General features: G+C 40.5%; 1 protein-coding gene across 1 annotated transcript; it reads left to right on the top strand.

The window, feature by feature from the left end:
• Positions 1–899: 899 nt before the first annotated feature.
• LOC147455340 (uncharacterized) lies at positions 900–17,605 on the top strand. Its single transcript, XM_086513694.1, has 3 exons — positions 900–1,127; positions 1,225–1,326; positions 17,480–17,605. The coding sequence occupies exons 1-3, from the start codon at positions 900–902 to the stop codon at positions 17,603–17,605; spliced, it is 456 nt and encodes a 151-aa protein (XP_086369820.1).
• Positions 17,606–18,297: the final 692 nt, after the last annotated feature.

Below are 18,297 nucleotides of genomic sequence, written 5' to 3'. Positions count from 1 at the left end.
GAAAATTCTGAGTTTTCGACTTGCCTCTTTTATCACTCGATTCATTGCGTCATTGTATTTATATGCGTCATTACGTCATTGTATTTAATGGTCTTTGCGTCATTGTCTACTCTATTCATTCAATATTAAGTTTAAATATTCGTGTGTTTAATGCAGGTATGGATGATGAGGAGTTTCTTTCTTCTTTGTCACCGCAGCAGAGACAGTGGTACGTGGAGCGTCATCGCTCTGGCGCATCATCGCGCGTTCCTACACCATCCGCATCTCCCTCTCTTTCGGAGCATTCGGCGCGCTCTGAAGCTTCGGCGTCGACGAGACGAGCGTCACACTCGTCTAGACACCGGCGCTCTAGTGGTGGCGGTGGCGGTTGTTGTGGGGATTCCGCCACCGATGCCTCCACACCGCCTCGTGTTCGACGAGGCTCTTTACCCTCCCCTTCTTTGCCCGCCCCCACACCAGCCACAGCATCGCCATCTACGCCAGGTTTTGCACGGCTGACTGTTCCTAGAAGCTACACACCTCTACCTACTCCGCCGGGAGCCACCCCACTCGACACTCCTCGCTTCGGCGCCCAGACGCCGGTGGAGACACCTGACGTCCGTACCCCCATCGACACGCCGCTAGAGACCCCTGCCGGGACACCCAGGTTCACGCGTCACCGGCCAGAGGGCTTGCCTTACTCCGTCGACATCAGCGGCGGCATCATCATGGATGATGACGGCAAGAAGGTGATCTCGCGCATGCGTGGTCTTTGCTCTCAGCTGTTTAGACACTATATACTAAACAAATGGAGTGAAGTACCAAGTGATTTAAAAAACAGAGTCATCAGCATACTTCATGATGAGTTTCCCGTTCCAACACGGGATCAGCGCTTCAATGAAGACCTGATGAAGATTAGAATGCGCAAATACTGCAAACACAAGCGTTCCGAAGTGCAAAAAGCAATCAAGAATGGGTGGAATAGGCCAGATTGGCTGGCCAAAGAAGATTGGAAGAATGCGAAGAAAGCAGCGCGCGAGAATCCCGACAAGTGGAAGCAACAAAAGGATGCAGCCAGAGCGCGAGTAGAGGCAGGGAGCTCGCACCACTTGGGGAGCGGTGGTTGGGCATCATTTGAGGCCGATTTTGTAAGTCTTTTCACATTGCTCTTTATGCATGTTCGATAGTTTAGGGTTTATGAGTTTTTTAGTTCTAACATAATGAAATCTTTGTATGTTCTGACAGTGGTCGATGACAGGACGTGATCCCACACCGTACGAGCGCGAGTACGCAGGCAGGAAGGGCTTAAACGCCCTGATGGACATTCTCAGTTCTCGCGGCGGCATGGTTAGTATTAGGGTTTACTCTTTTTTATTTTTTGTATTGTTTTATAAATGTCGTTATATGTTTATATTTACTGAAAACTGTCTTATTGTCTTTTTTTGCAGAACCCGACAGATACGCCGCTTGGACGCGATGAGACGTCTAATTAGACGACGTCAGTTTAGCCGTAGCTAGATAGCATTAGTTTAGGGTTTCTCGTAGCTTATGTATCATGAGACGGATTTTATACGTCTTTTTGAACCATGTATATTATTACATTTGTCACCGCAATTCCTTTTGCCAATCAATTCTTTATGCCTATGATGTTGTACAATTGTCATTATTACATTTGCCAATCAATTCAGTTTGCCTATGATGTGTACAATTGTCAATTTTGCAAACAATGCGTCTTGTGGGTGACTATTTTGGGTCTATTATCTACTTTTGCACTTTTTTTAAAAACTGAATCAAGTACAATATGGTTGATGGGTGGCAGGGCATTCAATGCCCTGCCACCAAAAAAATATTCTCTCAGGCGTCGCTATAAGCGTCGCTATTTATGGCTCTGTAGCGTCGCTATATGCGTCGCTATACTCTTCTGTGAGAGCGTCGCTATAGGCGTCGCTATGAGCGTCGCTATATAGCGACGCATATAGCGACGCTCTCGTAGCGACGCTGTTAGCGACGGTTTTAGCGACGCCGGGGGTTATAAAAACCCAGTGTATTTCCGTCGCTAACAGCGTCACAAGAGCACACAACCTCTTGTAGTGTTTGTGAGTCCGAATTTCACCTAATGTAATTCGGCATTTGGTATGGTCAAACCTAGAAAAGAGACCAAGATCAATAAGTGTAGCAACTGAAAGAAGATTATGTTGAAGATCTGATACATGTAATACTCCTCACAAAATTCAAGTGGCAGAAGATAAGGTACCAAGATATAAATCTTCAATGCCTTTACTTGACAAGTCGTATCATCAACAAGATAAACAACACGTTGAACTCGTAGTGGATGATAGTTATGGAGCCACTTATACTGATATGTCATATTTCTTCTAGCACCAGAATCGACAGTAAAAAGTGATCCATCCCATACATGAAGTTTTTTGTCTGGAGCAATTGAACATAGAATGCAGCTTGTTTTTGGTACAATATTGTTCAATGTTCAACAACATATGCTTTGTTACGATCTGGGTCGAATCGATGCTTATAGAACGTATGAGTGGGATGATCAGATTGTCCACAATATTCACAAGAAGAAGAAGAAGCTCCAGATAAACGTGGTTGTTTAGTGGTGATATTGTGTTCTTCATCGTGACATGCCCAACAATCATCTTCAGCATGGCCATTTTTGTTGCCGTAAGAACATTGCTTATTAGGAAATTTGAGATGAGAGAAAATATTACCCCGACGACCACCTCTACGATTTCCTCGTTGAAATGGACGTCTTCAAGAAAAAAAAGCATGTTCCATTTGTTGTGACTCATTCTTCTCTTGTGAAATCATAGTTGTATCATGACCAACATAACGTCGTTCTTGACGTTGAGAGTATTCAATTAAAGACATGCAGGCTTGGTTGAAATCGAGAACATCTTTATTAGAAAAAAAATTGTAATAATGTTATCATAAGAAGAGTCCTTAACCGTGTTAAGGAGATGAGTAATCATCTGCTTTTGCGGAACAAAATCACTGGCAGCATAGCAAGTTGATTAGTAATATATTTGAAAGACTCAATATGTCCTGTCATGGTATTACCAACTTCATATTGTAACTTGTTAAGCAAACCTCTCAAATAAAGTATTTCTGTAACAGATTTCTTTTGAAAGTTTTTAATAAGATACTTCCATACGTCATGGAAAGTAGAAAGTTCATACACATCAATCAAGGAAATAAGTAAGAGTAGAAAGAGTTTACCAATGAGTTGCTTTATCACGTTGTTTCCAATCCGTTTATGCAACATGCCAGTCTTCAAATACAGGTCCGTCAGTGATAAGCACGTTGTCATGATTCGTATCAACAGGTGGAGGTGGACATACACGATCTCCAAGGACAATATCAGAGAGTTCATCTCATTTAAGAATTAACAAATCTTTGCTTTTCAGCCTAGTAATCCTTGTCCTTGGAAAGAAGGAACAAATGCTGGCCAAAAGAAAAACCATTGACGAAAATAGTCATAGCCATATCTGGTTGTGAGAAGACGTGAGCGGGATGAAAACACACACAGCGCCTCTATAACGACCCGACACACACTCTTGGAATGATACACACACATACAATATGGGGCACCACTCGGCTTAGACAACACACCTGGCCAAGACAGGGAACACACCTCTGGAGTGAGAGGAGAGAGACTATCCACTTGCCCACTCCACACAGACACACACACACACCCAAAAAACTCAGCTCAAAAGAGGATAATTTCTGATGTTTAGATACAATTGAGCTTGGGCCAACACCAATGGGGCAAATAGCTCACACAATATGGGTAAAATAAGCCAGATACAATCACAAACTGGAGCAGAAACTTCGCTCATAGGAGAAACTTACACAGAAAAAAAGCAGAAAAAGAATGAGGAATTTGGCAAAATGGACAGCTCCATCGCGTTCGGAACGGCCCAAAACCCCTGTCTACAATGTCAAAGTGCTCAAATCCGACCTCGGATGAGCAGTTTACGGCCAAAGCAGGCTCCAAAAACCCCAAAAACACAGTTGCGTCTGGTCTTCTCTCTATTTTTTCAGTTCCCACACTTAGCTTTATTAGTTGGGCACCCTTGGCCTTTTAGATGACCTCAAACGGACCCCGAATAGGCCAAAAACTGACCTCGCAGTGCATAGTTGTCACCTTTTTGCATCATCCGCACACCTGGCACTCATTTCTTTTCAATAATGTATCTCGCAACCACGTGAAGTGGCCCCAAAAAGTGGTCCTAATGATGACCTTTCTGCATAACTCTCACAAGAAAACACCCACGTTGTGTCCGTCCTCATCCGCGTGCAAATATTGACCCCGTTCGCCCTCCTGACGCCACTAGATGCTATCTGACGCACCTGCTTACCTCATGTCGTCGGCCCGCGGATAGCTTCCTCGAGAATTTTTACGCGCTACCAACTCCTCCTTAATGTAGAAAAAACACATTGGTACTGGTAATAGTGAAAATCGATGCACTATGTACATGTTGTCCTACCTGTACACCTGTGGGCCCCACGTAACCACCTGGCTATGGAAAATGGGCAATCCTTTATTTGATGCACCATGCATGTGTATGTACATATGCGCAATCCCTTGCTCCAAAAAACTCCTGACAATGTATAAGATAAGATTGCAGAATCTGTACACCATTTCTGGTGAAGTTGCAATTGAGAACAAGAGAAATATTACGACTATGTTCACCAATGATAAACGCAAGAAGGTTGCTCAATAAACGTCCAAAGATGTGAGGGACATCACCCAAAAAAAGCAGGGAATAGGAGACATTAATAATAAAGAGTCCTCAAAATAGAGTAACGTGAGACGCGATGTGAGACTCAAGATTGACAGTTGCAATATGAATAGCAAAAAGTTGATTTTTCTCAAAAGAGATGACGCCAAAATTAGAAAAACGATCACGGACGCTTCACGAAGACGCATGAGGACAAAACCTGTGTCAAGTTCGCTTGTAGTAAAAATAGCATAACTTTCTGTTGCAAACTCCGATTGATGTAAAAATAGAACTTGAATCTAATAGCGCAAGGAGACAAACAAGTTTTGTATGGAAAGTGCCATTGTGCTACGTTCCACTGCGCTTTTCCCGTTTCTCCAAATTTTGAGTAGAAGACCCCCAAAATTTGAGAGTTGAGGGTGTCAAAAGACAAATCAACAAAAAAAATAATCAACGATTCACCATATCGATTAGCAATAAACGTCACACAAAACACTTATCATATTCTTCTTAACACAAAACAACCACATTTAATAAGAATCAATCAAAATGGAGCAATTCTGAATCTTACATGCAAATCGCATACACATACTCTCTTTGAATTGTTGCTTGATCGTTACCGCTCTGATACCATGTTGAGATGTAGAGAGAAAGAGAGAGAGAAAGAGGAGACAAGAGACACACCATGTATGCTCCCAAAGATTGATTCATATTGAGGAGAAGATACAAATATATAGGTGAGACCAAGTTGAGTAGAGTGATCTGTATATAGCTCCAACAAAAGATTGGAGGGACACATGCCAATAGGAAGAAGAAAGTAGAAAGAGGCTATTTCCATTACTTTGTTTGTTTTTCCTGGCGTGTGCTCTTGTCACCACCTTGGCTGGATCCAAAGGTTCACTGTCTACATGACTTGTAATTTGTGTATGGAAATTTTCCTTTTGTTTGTAGGATTGCTAGGACAATATTCAAGATAGTGTGCACATTTTCTACCACACTACATGTAGTAAGCCTCAAGTGGCATGGCATTCTAACTTTGGTGACTTTGGACAATCATTTTTCCAATGATCATTAGATCCATAGTAATGGAAATTCCATGCTCTTTGTTTTGTTATTGTTGTAGGTGTCCTAGCTCCCTGGTTTGCAATGAATTCAGTGGGTGCTATCTTTGAAGGTGCTTGATAGACTAGTTCCACCATGGTAGCTTGCAGTTGAGAATATCATTTTTTCTCTGCTACTACAGTTAATGAACTAGCCTCATTACAGAGTGTGATAAGTAATATTTCCTACTCTTCCACTTGTTCTTCAGGATGCATGTAATTAACACAACATTGTTTCTTGGCAAGGCTCGTTGCTAACCTAGCACTGGTTGTGGTCTCTCCATAGCCATGGGTGGTTTTTACATTGTCCCATGCTAGATGGATACCTATACAGAGGTTGCCCATGTTATCTCCTAGGCACATATCGGACATTTCCATCATATTTTGGTCTATAATAGCCCTTTTTTATCACATGGTTGTCAATTTACCTTGAATGGAGCACCACCTAAATGGCCTTGCTAGTCCCATGGGATGCCCTTATGGTGGAACTTTTCCTGGCCCTCTCATTGATATCCTCTACTTGTTTCTCAGCATGTCATTCATGTGCCGGAGCATAACCTCTATGGCATTCATTGAAGGTTCCACAGTGGTTCCTACTTGTGCTAGCACAGTGGATCCTAGTTGTGTTGGCAAAGTAGATATGGTTCGCTTGCTATGGTTTTCTGTAACAATTCTCTGTTCACTAAACATTTTGTAGTTTTTTCCCAAGTCTATAGCATCCAATATGCATGCTTCTAGGATGCTATATTTCATGCTATACAATATAGCTTGTGAATAAGCCTTCTAGGAAAAATGATACAAGTCTCTCTTCATTCGAAATTTCCAACTTTGGATATCTATCAATGTGTTGTCTCATTTTGCTCACGTAGTCTCTTATAGACTCCCCTTGTTTTTGTTTGAAGCTATAGATTTGTGCTATTGTACTATGCTCGATTCCCATGTTTGAACAAGTAACAAGAAATATTCTAGCCAATGTCAAGAATTGCCTCATAGATTGAGGAGGTATGTTCTAAAACAATGTCAAATCCTTACTTTCTAGGGTCATTCCAAATAGTCCCTTGAGCTTAGTATGGAGGTTTGATATTTTTTTTAATCTTATAACTTGCATGAATCTTGCTAGGTGGCCATTTTGAGTAGATCCACTCTATTTTTTTATCATTTTTGAAAATCAAATGGATTGAATCTACGACTATGCTTGACATGTGCTTTTCTAGCTCTAGCTTGGCCTTAGAACCACTTCCTTGGTAATGGTGACTTGTTTGGCCCTCCTCTAGTTGTGATGTCACTCATTCTTCCTTGATTCGTAGGAGTTTCAACACCTCTCACCCAATTTTCATCATTGAAGTGGGTTCCTTTTGATGCATTGCCCGGATGGTTATCTATGCTATCAAAATATATTTCACTGGTCCAAGTTTTGGTTCCATTTTAGGCCCCATACCCATAATCATGTCTGTGAAGGAGTAGCCTTGATATTTGGTATGTTTGACCTTTTTTGGAGTCATCATAACAAAGTTAATGTTATAAAAATCCCTAAAGAGGTGTATGGGAAGGTTGGCAAGACCCTTTTTCCAATGTTGAAGATGTGGATGATTTTCAAGGAGATTAATTTATTGGGCTTAACATGAGATATCCACAAAAAAAATGATCATGTTTTTTTCTTAACAAAATTAGCCTCCTAATATTGGGCTATTAATCGGTATGTGCTTCAAAGGTTTGATATCTACTTGGTCATAACACTCCAGCTTTAACACTATAAGTGGTCGCTCTTTGGTGGTCCTTTTTGGAATCAATGTATCAACTTCCAAACCCCATTTTTCCATAGTGTCAAGACCTCCATTTTTTAGATACTACACGATCCATGTAGAAGGCTTCTTGTTTGTTGGCTCTACCTCCTCTTTGAATTCAATTGTTTGGTCATCAACTATAACCATGTACTCCTCATTAGGATCCAAATAAATTTGAGCCTGATGCTTATTTGTCTTATAGAAGATCAATATATGTTTGAACCTAAGAGAGGTTTGAGTACCTAAACATTTCTAAACTAGAGTCGGAGTAAATGTTTTGCACTTCTTCACCTATAATCTCTAGATCCCTGATTTTTTATAACACTGCCTGAGATAAGGTACATAAAGGCCCAAAATGCTCAATGAAATTAGATACATGGCCTTTTGAACCAACATAAACCCATTTTAGTGTTGCAATTCTAAAGTGTCCATCACTCAAGCTTGATCTCGGTTACTCCTATACAATCAACAAGAAAGCCATATTTAGGAATTTTTTGATTTATTCATGTCCAATTTAAAATAAGTTAAGAAGAAAAAGACATTTCATCAAGAAATTTGAAAACATGTATATATAAATAGGCTCTGAAGTGCTTTATTTTATCAAGATTCAAGTTGTAAAGCAGCAGCTCTAGAACTATTAGACATGTTTGGGAGTTTTCATAAGTAACATGTCAATGTTTGAAGACGATTTGTAAACTCTTGTGTTCCTATGTTTAGAAAGAGACTCAATTTCAAAATTATATTGCATGTTTCTATCTATCTATTTACCCCAAAACACGGCACCCATTTCATAGTGTGCACTTCTAAAAGGTTAACTTTTCCATATCATAATATACTTCCTTGTTTTCTATCCATCATTGAACTCCAATCTTGAGGCCGGTAACAAAGTGCAAATCCTACTTCAAAGCATCTTGAAGTTATTTCCCCCTCTAGATTTAGTGGAGGCTTTAACTTATCAAAAGGGTGCATCTTGAAGTTATTTCCCCCTCTAGATTTAGTGGAGGATTGATTATAACTTCAAGCCTCCAACCCATTAAGAGAGAAACAACACATCTGGTAGGTATATGTAGAGGGTCTTTATTGACTTTGGTCCACCCTAGCCAGATAGGAAAAACCCATCTTGGCAATGTAGATAGAGGCAACACATTTGGAAAGTATGGGTAGAGGTCTATATTGCCTTGAGTTCCACCCTAACCAGATAGGGAAAACCCATCTTGGCAATGTAGATAGAGGCAGTGTATCACTCTCTAGAATATGCGGAGGCTTGGATTTATGTTTGAGCTTCTAAGAGAAACAAATCATTTACAGATGTATCTAAGCGTGTTTCATGCTCTAGATTAGGTGCAGGCTCAAACCTCGGCCTCACAAGAAACAATCCAGCTTGGCATTGTATCTAGAGGATGTTTACCCTTTAGGAAGGATGGATAGTAGGACTTAAGTTTGAGCTCACCCCATTCTGAACAACCCATTGATAAGGTGCATGACGAGGGAGTTTCACCCTCTAGATTGGTTGAATTTAAATTTGAACCTCACCCCATCCAGACGGGAGAATACCCATTTATAGGGCGCATCAAGAGGGTTTTTTGCTCGTTAGCTTGGGTAGAGGATCGAATGATAGAGGCTCGAACTTAATTTTGAGCCTTACCCCATCCAAATGGAAGAAAACCTATTTATAGGGTGCATCAAGAGGGTGTTTAGGCAAAGGTTGGAACTTAAGTTTGAGCCTCATCCCATGCAAATGGGAGAAAACCCATTTTATAGGGTGCATCAAGAGGGTGTTTTAGGCACCCTATAAATGGGTTTTGTCTTGTTTGGATGGGGTAAGGCCCGAACCTTCACTTGATCAAGAGACAACCCATTGATAGGGTTTCTCAAGAGGGAGTTTAACCTTCTAGATTGGATGGATGCACGAGCTTAAGTTCAAGCCTCGATCGCATTTTGAGGAGAGAGAGAACACAGATAAAGGGTGTTCACTTCTAAAACGTGTACCTTATAGCTTGAAAATTGTTTAATAGTGGTAAAGAGGTGGAGGAGGGGAGAGAGAGAGAGAGAGAGAGAGAGAGAGAGAGAGAGAGAGAGAGAGAGAGAGAGAGAGAGAGATATGAACATGAAATGAAATGCTAAATCAACATTCAGACTTTGCAAAAGGAAAAAATGATCTATGAGACAACACACTAAATTGATTTGACCAGCTAAATATACATGCCTTAAGATAAAAGGATAAGAAGGGGTGCTTCCATTAACTAGACACGTGTCACACATGTCTGCCTTGGCAAAATCTTATTGGCTAAAAGGTGCGTCCGACTTTGGAGGAAGTGAGTAGTGAGGCAATGAGAAAAAGTCAAAAGAGGGCATGAAACCATCTTCAATAGATGTTGAAACTTTTTTTTCGCCTTAAGTGATATACTACTGCTACAACTACAGCTTGATGGCCTACTGCTATAGTTTATAGTGGCCGTTGACTACCATCTACAAGGATATCATACTCTCTAATCGATGTTTGCTGGCTTCGATGTGTTTGTTGGCTTCAATGTTGTGGCCCATCCAATCTCCATCATCCACTGATAATGAAGTATAGTTGGCTATGTCTTGAGCTCCATGGTGAAGTATAGTTGTATCGGGTGTTGGGCTCTATGGTGAACAATGCAATGTAGATTTCAAGGTCAAAAGTTGTATTGAGTTGAGGCTAGAGAAATTAAGTGAAGTTGAATGTACAAAACTACAAAACTTTTCTTAGGCAACAAATTGACCATGATGATGATGAGACTGGGTAGGGGTGGTGCCGCAACGAGATGACATGTTTGAGGCAATATTGTGTCCTGAAGCATGTAAGGCCTCATGTTGATAGAAAGAGAACCACTCAAATAGTAACGTCCAACCACAGCAAACTCAAGCAGATATTGAAGAAGCAGCTAATGGTGCAAAATCACTCCATAGAGCCAGCACTGGCCATGGATTGGGTGTATTGTTGGAAAGAAACATGGGATGTCAATCTTGTCAACCATTTCAATAGCATAAGCAATGCTTGAAGTCGCATCTTGATGTCTTTGCGAAGGTAGCACCATCGTGCCACTTGCGATTTTTGTATGGTGGTTCAAGTTTGCTGTCAAATTTTTTGTCAGTTTTGAATTTTGAATTTGATGGTGATCTTTAGGTGGACCTGGGCAGCCAACCATTTGACGGTGCTATTTTGGTTAGACCTCACCAGCTAGCCATTTAACCTAATTTGATTTCTCCTCGCTAGCTAGCAATTTGATGCACCAGCTAACCATTTAACCTTGGCTCAACCTCAAGTTTGAGGCCCTAGGCAAGATTTGAGGCTTCAAAGATGGAATTCACACCATCATTCTTATGTGAAACTCCAATAAGAGCATGTGTTTTTATTGAATAGAGTGCTCCTCCATAGGCCTACCAATTTGTAGGGCCCTTTAGTGGGTACAGGGTTGGGGTAGGAAGAATCAGTGCCCCATTAGATAGGAAGCTATTTTGAATCAACCACGATTTTAAATGCTCCAAACAATTGCGTGAAGTTCGGTTGGTCATTTTTGGATTGCAACTAGCGATACCCCATTCAAAGGCACTTCTTGAGTTTGGGGGATGGTTGGAGCACCCTCTCAACACCCTCCAACAAAATTGTTGTAGCAACCTAAGGAGGAGGTCTTTGCAACTTATGTAGGTGTATGGGGTTGTACTTTCTTTGAGGGCCTTGCAATTGCACCTCTAGAGGGCCTATGGGGGAGCCATCATATATAGCCAAATCCAGCAATATCTCAAGGCCCCATTCAAGCCACATCTATACATGTCTTCAATTTTTGGTTTGTAGAAAATTGCAATGGACCAGTAGCCATTCGTTAAGTTTGGTCTCATAGCCCTATTGTAAGTAATCCTGTTTTACTTTAGCACAATGTTGACATAGTAATTAAGCCTTTTTTGTAAGCTATGTAACTTGGCCTCAAGTTGCTTGAGCTATCACTAGTACCAATAGACATTCGGTTTGGGTGCCTCGTATGTTAGCTAGTCATTGAGTTTGGTCTTGTAACACTATTGAATTGAGGTTTGTATTACTTGAATTCAAGGTGGAGCTATAAGTTTTCATTGAAAATTCGTTTTTAAAGCATGTAGGTCAAGCTCAAGTCAAAGCTATCTAGAATTGGTATAATTCCCTATTGACAACTCAAGTGCCACTACACTTTAGGTTGGAATGGTTCTTATGTTGTATCTAAGCACACCCATATATAGCTCAATTTCTACTAACCATAGCATGTGCAAGCCTTAATTCTTCATATCGCTTTAAAAATATCCATTCAGCTAAGAGACTTTTGATCTCTTGACTTGCACTGGCTCAAAGATGCTTTACTTAAACAGCCTTCCCTTTGCTTCTTCCAGATGTTATTTTGTGAACGCATATTATCTCTGTGTAGTGTGCACTTGTGTCTATCCATCAAAATTCAAGTGCTACATTATTCATCTAGTGTAGGAAAAATTAGATCTCCATGGAGGGAGCACTTGATCCCAAAATTATAGTGCTACATCTTCTCTCTAGTTTATATTTCCTATATCCCCACCATTGTATAGTCTTCCCTTGAAATGATCCATGTGAAATGGTCTCTCCTCATGTAGAAGGAAATAAATCAATCCACAATAAGACAAGGTCAATTCCACTCAACCAACTGAAGCTATAAACCTCTTAAGAATCCTCTTTTGTTAGTTTTTAGAGATCAAGTAAACAACCTTCTTTTCATATAGTGGAATCATTGTTTGAAAGGAGGAAATGGGTTTAAGGGAAAGATCCATTTTTCTAGATTGTGTTTTTGCAGATGCAAGGTCTTTGCATTGGTTGTGCAAGATAAGTTGAATGCCTACATTGTATTGCACCACTCCACTTCAGAAGCATCTCATCTAGCTCGATAAATTGTCCCAGATTTGTGATTTTTTCCCAGATTTCCTAAATTTGTTTTGACATGTCTATTAGTCTACAAGTATATACAAGGACTCTTGGTCAAAACTTTCACCTTCAATTCTACAAAAGTAGCCAAAGGATCAATCTGCAACCTTCAAGGCCCAAAACCTCAGTTTCTAGTAACAAGCGGTGTTCAAATGACTTCAAAATTTTCATGCTATCTTTATGATGATCTACTAACCTTGGAAGCCAAAAATTTTCAAAAACGAGTTCTCTAGATAGCAAGAGATAATAAAGTGTGCTTATTATCTAGAGGATAAAAAACCCACTTTTTTCACTTTTGTTGATCACCACTAGTTAAGGGTTTTAAAATTTTTGGGCAAGCTTAGCTCAATCTCCCAATAACGTCTGAGTCTGAATGAGCTTTGAATGAGGCTTTTCAATTTTTGGGCAAGTTTAGCTTAACCTTCCAGCAGTTCGTGAGCTTGGCAGTCTCATATGCAATTCAAGTGGTTATGCAAATTGAAACTTTTAAAATTCACTTGAAACTTCACACAAGATCTATTACTACAAGATCATTTTGAGATGCATTTATATTTTATTTAGTGTTTTCCATTTGATCGGGGAAACATTATAAATATGTAGCTTACTAGTAAAATTTCATTAAAAGTTTTTGTTTGACAATGTGTTAGACAACTTTCCAAGGGATTATAAAGGCACATTATGAAGCTAGTTTTTCCATACATGCAATTTTAGTACTTCATAACGGTGTTCAAAATTATCATAGGATGAAACTTTTCAAAGAATTTAACATTTTCTCTGGGTATATATGAATAAAAAGGACAAAAGTATACCATAAAAATATATACATAGTGAAAATAATGAGTGTATCCATAAAAAAATTGATGATGTGTCAGTAGAATGTGGAAAACTCCCTGAAATTGTTAGTGAGATTGACCTAAAGAATTTTCTCTTTTCACAAAAATGTAACAATAGATCCACTTTGGAAGCCTTACCATGGCCAAATAGTAATGAATTTTGTAAAGTACTTATTTTTACCATTAGGAGGAGTGGTGTTGTAGCTAACAAGTCTACTACTCCCTTCAAGACAAATCTGAACCGGAAATTTTACAATACTAGCCAATATTTTTGCAAAGACTATTTTTCATGTATTTTAAGCGGAATTTTCTCCTTCTTTCCCTCCCCTCAACCGGCTACTTTGATTTTGCAACCGGCTCAAGGCTAAGTTGAGGCACACTTTTCCCGAACACTGACTAAAAGTATAGAATTTTTGTCAAAGACCCTGAAAAGATAGTTTTATGTTATGTTAGGTTATCGAATTAGTGCTAGATCGGAAGTCTTCTCCTTGTTTAATTTGTGAGGCTACTCTTTTCCTAGGGTAGACTTTTGTGATATGATTTATTGACAAAGTGTTAATGGACACCAATGGAGCATTTGCATGTATGCCAACACAGCAAGAATAGCTTCCATAAAACACACCAAAATCCTGGGTTCTAATGGATTTCCATAAATGCATGTTGCTTTCAAAGTGGATGCAAGGTTTGCTATTTTTGGTAAAACTAAGCACTTTGTAAGGCTACCATGGGAAAATAGTAAAGAATCTTTTACTGCTTCAAGCTCACTTTGGAAGGCTACCATGGGAAAATAGTAAAGAGTCTTTTACTGCTGCAAGCTCACTTTGGAAGGCTACCATGGCAAAATAGTGGTCTTTTGACTTCAAAGTTCAAACTCACGTAACAATTCCCAAAAAATGACACGTCTTCAAAGCACTAGTTTTATGTCATGTTGGGCTAAATTTTATTGATGGTGTGTCAAAATCCAAAAATATATTTTTGGATTGTTCATATTCTTATCTAGGAAGTTACTTTTTCTTAGGGTAGACTTTTTGTGATATGACGTATCAGCAAAGTGTCATGTGATCCAATGGACATCAATGCAACAAGTGCATGTATGCCAGCACGACAAGAACAGCTCCCATAAGACGCACCAACACATCATGTTGCTTTCAAAGTGGTTGCAAGTCCCCCCACCAAAAAAAAAAAAGTGAGGTCATTTATGATCAACGCTAGAACTCATATATGTCTTTCAAATGTGACTTGGCTAGATTCTTTTATACCCCAATCGAGTCCTCTTTTTGCAAGCCCAAACCGTGAGTTTTGTTGCTCACATCCATGTGACATTGAAGCTAAGCATTGACATATTAGGCCTCAATTGTATTCCTAGGTTCTTCTTTGTTGTCGTGGGGTGGTTCACCTGTCATTGATAACACTAGAAAGCTTTAGTATTTTTTTTGTTTAAAGTGATATCTGACCCAAGAAACCCTTTCCCCCCCCCACCCCCCCCCCACCCCAAAACTCACAATGGTTACTAAATTATATTGAGAACCACAAACAATTACAAATTCTTGCCATGCCCGTGCCAAACTATGATATCTCTAAGAGGTCACTCACATGTCAAATAACAGGGGAGCCACCCCATGGCCAACATAGGGTCCTTATCAATGAGAGTTTATTACTGCGCGGTGCAATAGTGTTGTCAAATAAACGACCATTCATAGCCTTCCAGACCTGTTTGAAGTAGCAGAATCTAGCAACTTGTGTTGCAATGAATAGCTCCTAGCTTTTAAAAACCTCCCTCCCAAGAAAAAAATGTTCTTATAGAAGCTTGTCTTTCATGTCCTTTGCACCCATTTGTGTATTTTACCTACAAGGCCGTTCGTTGTAGGGCATTCCTTAAATAGATGGGAAAGGTCTTTGCTAGCCGTTGTCTGCATTTAGAGCATCTATCTGGGCCAATCCATTTGGCTAGCACCTTCACCCCAGTCGGCAAGGCTCCCCACAGTACCTTCGAGAGGAAGACCTTCATATCGAGTGGCCACTGTGGGAACCATATGTTCTTGGTGACTACCTCCCATCTTGATTGTGGCCAATTCATGCCCCACTGTTTGTTCAATGGAGAGAACCAATCCATCGAAGCCATAAGTGTGTGGTAAACTTCTTTAGTTTTAGGCTCAAAAAAGAGTTTTTCCTCAGGCCATCTCCATGCTTTCCACTCAAACTCAGATTTACAGCTAGGTAGGCACCAGCTGTCCATTTGTTCCAAGGCTCTATTGATCAGTAGATTTTCAATCCCATCAAGGTTTTATTGGGGAACTATTTGATCTGTTCTTTTCCACCAATTACTGCTATAATCCCACAATTGATCCAAACGTCAAATGCCTTTATAATTGATCTTTCTAGCAGCTTCCCTCTAGAAAGAGTTCAAAGAAATGCTTCTCACCCTAGACAACCATGGGGACCAATGAGATGTAGAGTTATAGAAGTACCTAGTAAGCTCTTCCCATCCAAAAATATCCAATGCTCTTTTGCATTTCCTTGACGAGTTGGCCCGTCGCACCCCCGAGCTTCACTCTAGCCCACCAAGGGGCAAACAGTTTGTCGTGTACCTGGAGCTCTTTCCACTGGCCAGCTTGTGAGTAGAGCTTGGCATTGTCCATCATGGCATTGCACATAGTAGCCCAAGACTGGTATTTCTTCGCTAGTGCAGCCACAAACTTAGCACATTGGGCCTCTGTGTGGCGCAGTAGGGTTAAGAATCCCGAGATTGCCTTGCTCCACTGCTCTCGTAAATGTATCCCATCTAGCCCACTACTAGGGCATTGAGTCTCTAGTGTCATTCTTCCAAAGGAATCTTTTTAATCGTTTGAGGAACTCTTTCCAATTGCATTTAGCAAGCTTCAGTAGAGGACCATGGAATCTATACACGGAAGCATGATGAGTTTATTACTTTCACTTTGCTTGTGATTAACATCTACCCCTAGCGGGGCTCCAATGTGTCAAAATATCTTCCCTCTTTACATTATCTCCCCGGACCACATTGATGGATTGAATGAATCATTCTCCAAGAGGGAGATCAATTTAATTTTTCTATGCTACACTTTGACGCTGACGCTATGGCATACATTTACACAATCTCAAGAGCCTTTATGATCACTTGATGGAAAGCTTTGAGAAGAGCAACGAGTCAGTCGTCGTCGCAAACAACTTAGCTATCAGTGGACTGTTTTTAGGCAGAGATAGACCTTGAATCTCTCCTCTCGTAGCACTATCCTCAAGTAAGGTCGCTAGAGGATGAGATCCAATGGTGAACAAAAGCGGGACAGTAGGGCACCCTTGTTTGATGGATCTCTGACCTCAAACGCTCCCACAATTCTCTCATTGAACAGAAGTTGCAATTGTCTACTAGCACCAAAGATACTCACCAGCCTACACATCCAAGGCCCAAAGCCTGAAGATTTCATGACATCTTCAATATATGACCATGTAATCCTGTCATAGGCTTTGTCGAAATCCAATTGTAGTAAGATACACTCTTGCTTAGTGCATGCAACATACTATATGACCACCATTGCAACCAAAATGTTATCATAAATTGCTTCTCCCTTGATAAATCCATGTCGGTGGTGGGTGATAACTTTGTCTAATAGGGGAGAAAGACTGAGGGCAATCGTTTTGGCATCAATCTTGTAGGCTACTGACATCATTGTAATGGGCCACCAATGTTGATAATATTTTAGCCTTCCTCATCTCCTCCAATTGGTAGCGAGTCATTGCCCCTTGGCTCCAAGCAACCTTCTATACTCTGCTTCTAAGGCAGACCCTTCTTCTTTATTTGAGTTTAAAATCTTAACTTCATTCCCGAGTTGATTAAAGCACCCTTGGCTTTATTTCTTCCTTCTAGAGCATGAAATTTTGATTGCTTTCTAAATATTCTTGGTATAGATTTCCCAAGCCCTAGGGATTTCCACATGCACATATTTCCAAAGTTTTCTCATTGCTTTCAAGGTCAAGCTTTTAAACAGGGGGTCTTTGAACAAGTGAGCCCCGTTGATGGTAGCTTCTTAGATCCTTGTGGACAATGAGCTTCTCCTTTGTTTTTTTTAGTTTCATGCTTAAGGTAGGTGATCGGATAGGCACTGTGAGGCTACCACCTTCATCTCAAGAAAATATGGCAGCCAATCGACTTGATGAGAGAAAAAGCAGTCGTCTAGTTGAGATGTTGTATCGACATACTGCAGACTAGATCCAGGCTACCACCTTCATCTCAAGCAAATAGGGTAGTCAGTCGGCTTGATGAGAGCAATAGCAGCGGTCTAGTTGAGATGTTGTAACGGCATACTGCATACTAGTGTACGTAAACTCGGGCATGTCATTACAAGGCCCCACCTCCAGCATGTCTATAAGAGACCACTTCTCACCTAGGCTTAGCCATTTGGATCTTTTAGATCTTGCTAGCACGGATGAAGAGTCTTTCCTATCCTTTCTCTTCTCCACCATATTGAAGTCTCCCACTAAAAGCCATTCCCCTTCAACCTGGATCTCTTCTAGTTGCTTCCATAGCTTTTCTCTTTCCTTTGCTGATCAAGGTCCATAGATATTAATTTTACCGGTTTGATATCAACTCCTAGAGCTCTCCCAGAAGGGTGGTTGAACACCACCTTAAGCTCTAGGTCCCTGTCAACAATAGTGAGGAAACCAATGTACCCATAAACACCTTCTCCATTATAGATGAGCTTCTTCCCTAAGGCTTTCTTTCACTTGCTTGTAGAATCCAAGCGGTGCTCTTGAATAGCCCAGCAATTGATGTCTTTTCCCTTCCTCACTTCATCCCAGAACATGGCGCCCTTCTTCTCGATCCCGAGCCCTTTCAAGTGGTTCTCTTGAATAGCCCAACAATTGATGTCTTTTCCCTTCCTAGCTTCATCCCAGAACAGG

Source organism: Adiantum capillus-veneris, chromosome 6 (genome assembly GCF_014529385.1).
Source record: "Adiantum capillus-veneris isolate H3 chromosome 6, ASM1452938v2, whole genome shotgun sequence".
NCBI lineage: Eukaryota > Viridiplantae > Streptophyta > Polypodiopsida > Polypodiales > Pteridaceae > Adiantum > Adiantum capillus-veneris.
The sequence above is the reverse complement of the archived record's forward strand: the minus strand, read 5'-3'. Positions and strand labels throughout refer to the sequence as shown.

What these genes read in the sequence shown, in the direction of transcription:
- LOC147455340 (XM_086513694.1), top strand. Translation starts at nt 900, where the DNA reads ATGCGCAAATACTGCAAACACAAGCGTTCCGAAGTGCAAAAAGCAATC. An exon ending in CATCATTTGAGGCCGATTTT is followed by an intron (nt 1,128 to 1,224) that starts GTAAGTCTTTTC and finishes ATGTTCTGACAG; the next exon opens with TGGTCGATGACAGGACGTGA. An exon ending in TCAGTTCTCGCGGCGGCATG is followed by an intron (nt 1,327 to 17,479) that starts GTTAGTATTAGG and finishes TTCATGCTTAAG; the next exon opens with GTAGGTGATCGGATAGGCAC.